Source organism: Sinocyclocheilus rhinocerous, unplaced genomic scaffold (genome assembly GCF_001515625.1).
Source record: "Sinocyclocheilus rhinocerous isolate Xijiao unplaced genomic scaffold, SAMN03320098_v1.1 scaffold818, whole genome shotgun sequence".
NCBI lineage: Eukaryota > Metazoa > Chordata > Actinopteri > Cypriniformes > Cyprinidae > Sinocyclocheilus > Sinocyclocheilus rhinocerous.
The window spans coordinates 1,947,886-1,949,432 of NW_015664989.1; the positions used below are offsets into that span (position 1 = coordinate 1,947,886).

The 1,547-nt window shown below is 40.8% G+C and overlaps 1 protein-coding gene across 1 annotated transcript in view; it reads right to left on the reverse strand.

The window, feature by feature from the left end:
- Positions 1–1,547, reverse strand: part of LOC107730564 (growth factor receptor-bound protein 14-like) — a 25,610-nt gene that overhangs the window by 14,696 nt on the left and 9,367 nt on the right. Inside the window, exon 5 of the mRNA XM_016541420.1 lies at positions 1,227–1,364. Within this exon, the coding sequence (XP_016396906.1) occupies positions 1,227–1,364 (138 nt within the window). The remainder of the gene's footprint in view (positions 1–1,226; positions 1,365–1,547) is intronic.

Sequence of the window (1,547 nt, forward strand, 5' to 3'; positions counted from 1 at the left end):
ATTTTCTATAGAATTTCAATTGAACATTCTTATTATTCTTATTTTCATGTGGTGCTGTATCCACGCCAGCATGTGCAAGTATAATTGAAATTTAGCAAAATTACACAATGAAAACAACTGTGCATTTAAGATACATAAAACACCAGCTATGAAACTTGCCTTAAAATGACAAAGCAAAGGTGTCACCCATTTAATTCCAAAAATGTGCAAAATGTAATTTATATAACTGTATGTTATCAAACTAAATACATAATTTAAGATAGAATTCTCCTCTGATGCATATACAGTATGTCCAGTGTTTGTGGACACATTAAATAAAGTAATGAGCGTATGAAGTGTATATAGCATTTTATGAGAGTTTATTTTGTAAAAGTGCCCATAGAAACAGCCTGATATCATGAAGTGGAGAGCGAGCTCCTCTTATGTCCTGAACAAAAGCACTATTGTGGTAAAAGCAAAAGAGCGAGGGCAGTGCAGGTTGGCACAGTAGTGTGCGAGTACACAGCTCACCTGTTGTGTGACTTTGAAGGGTTCAGCACTTGGCATACCACGAGTGTTACACAAAATCCGGCTCTACCAGTTTGATTGAGTTAAGCCCCATAAAGCTGCACTGTTAGATCTGACTATATCTCATCTAGTAACGAGGCTCATCAGATAAGAGTCTGAACCTCAGCACCTGAATGAACCGGTGATATTCTGCACAATCTCGCAACTCAAGACACATTTCAGACACGCAGCTCACATTTAAGGGATTCTTATAGTAAGAGTAAGTGGTATTAGTGACGTGACATGTGGCCAAGTATGGTGACCCATAATTGGAATTAGTGCTCTGCATTTAACCCATCCAAAGTGCACACACACAGCAGTGAACACACACACACCGTGAACACACACCCGGAGCAGTGGGCAGCCATTTATGCTGCGGCGCCCGGGGAGCAGTTGGGGGTTCGGTGCCTTGCTCAAGGGCACCTCAGTCGTGGTATTGAAGGTGGAAGAGAGCGCTGTACATTCACTCCCCCCACCTACAATCCCTGCCGGTACGAGACTCGATCCCACAACCTTTGGGTTACGAGTCCGACTCTCTAACCATTAGGCCACGACTTCCCCGAATTCCCTTTGTTATTGTGAACAATTAAAGCTAATCCCTGCAGACTCTGTGGCAGTGAGATCAGAGGTGGAGTGTTTTAGCGACTAACCTCGAGCAGAATGTGACGATCTCAACCCACCTTTGATGTGCCCTTGTTGGAGAAGTACAGTCCTGATCTTCGTAACACAAAGTAGAATTTCTTCCAGGATTTCCTGCCGTGCTCTTTGGCGTGGAGGAATCCGTGAATCTCAGGACAAGAGCTGGAACTGAGAAAGGTCTGCAGAAGGAACATCAGACACGACACACTCAAACGCTTTATCCATCTCAGTCTTTAAAGTTAAAAATGAAAAATGTCAAAAACATTTAAAAGTTTTTTTTAAAATTACAGTAAAGAGACAATTATTATTATTATATTTTAATTATAATAATATTATAGTTATCTAAAACAGTTTTAAAAAAT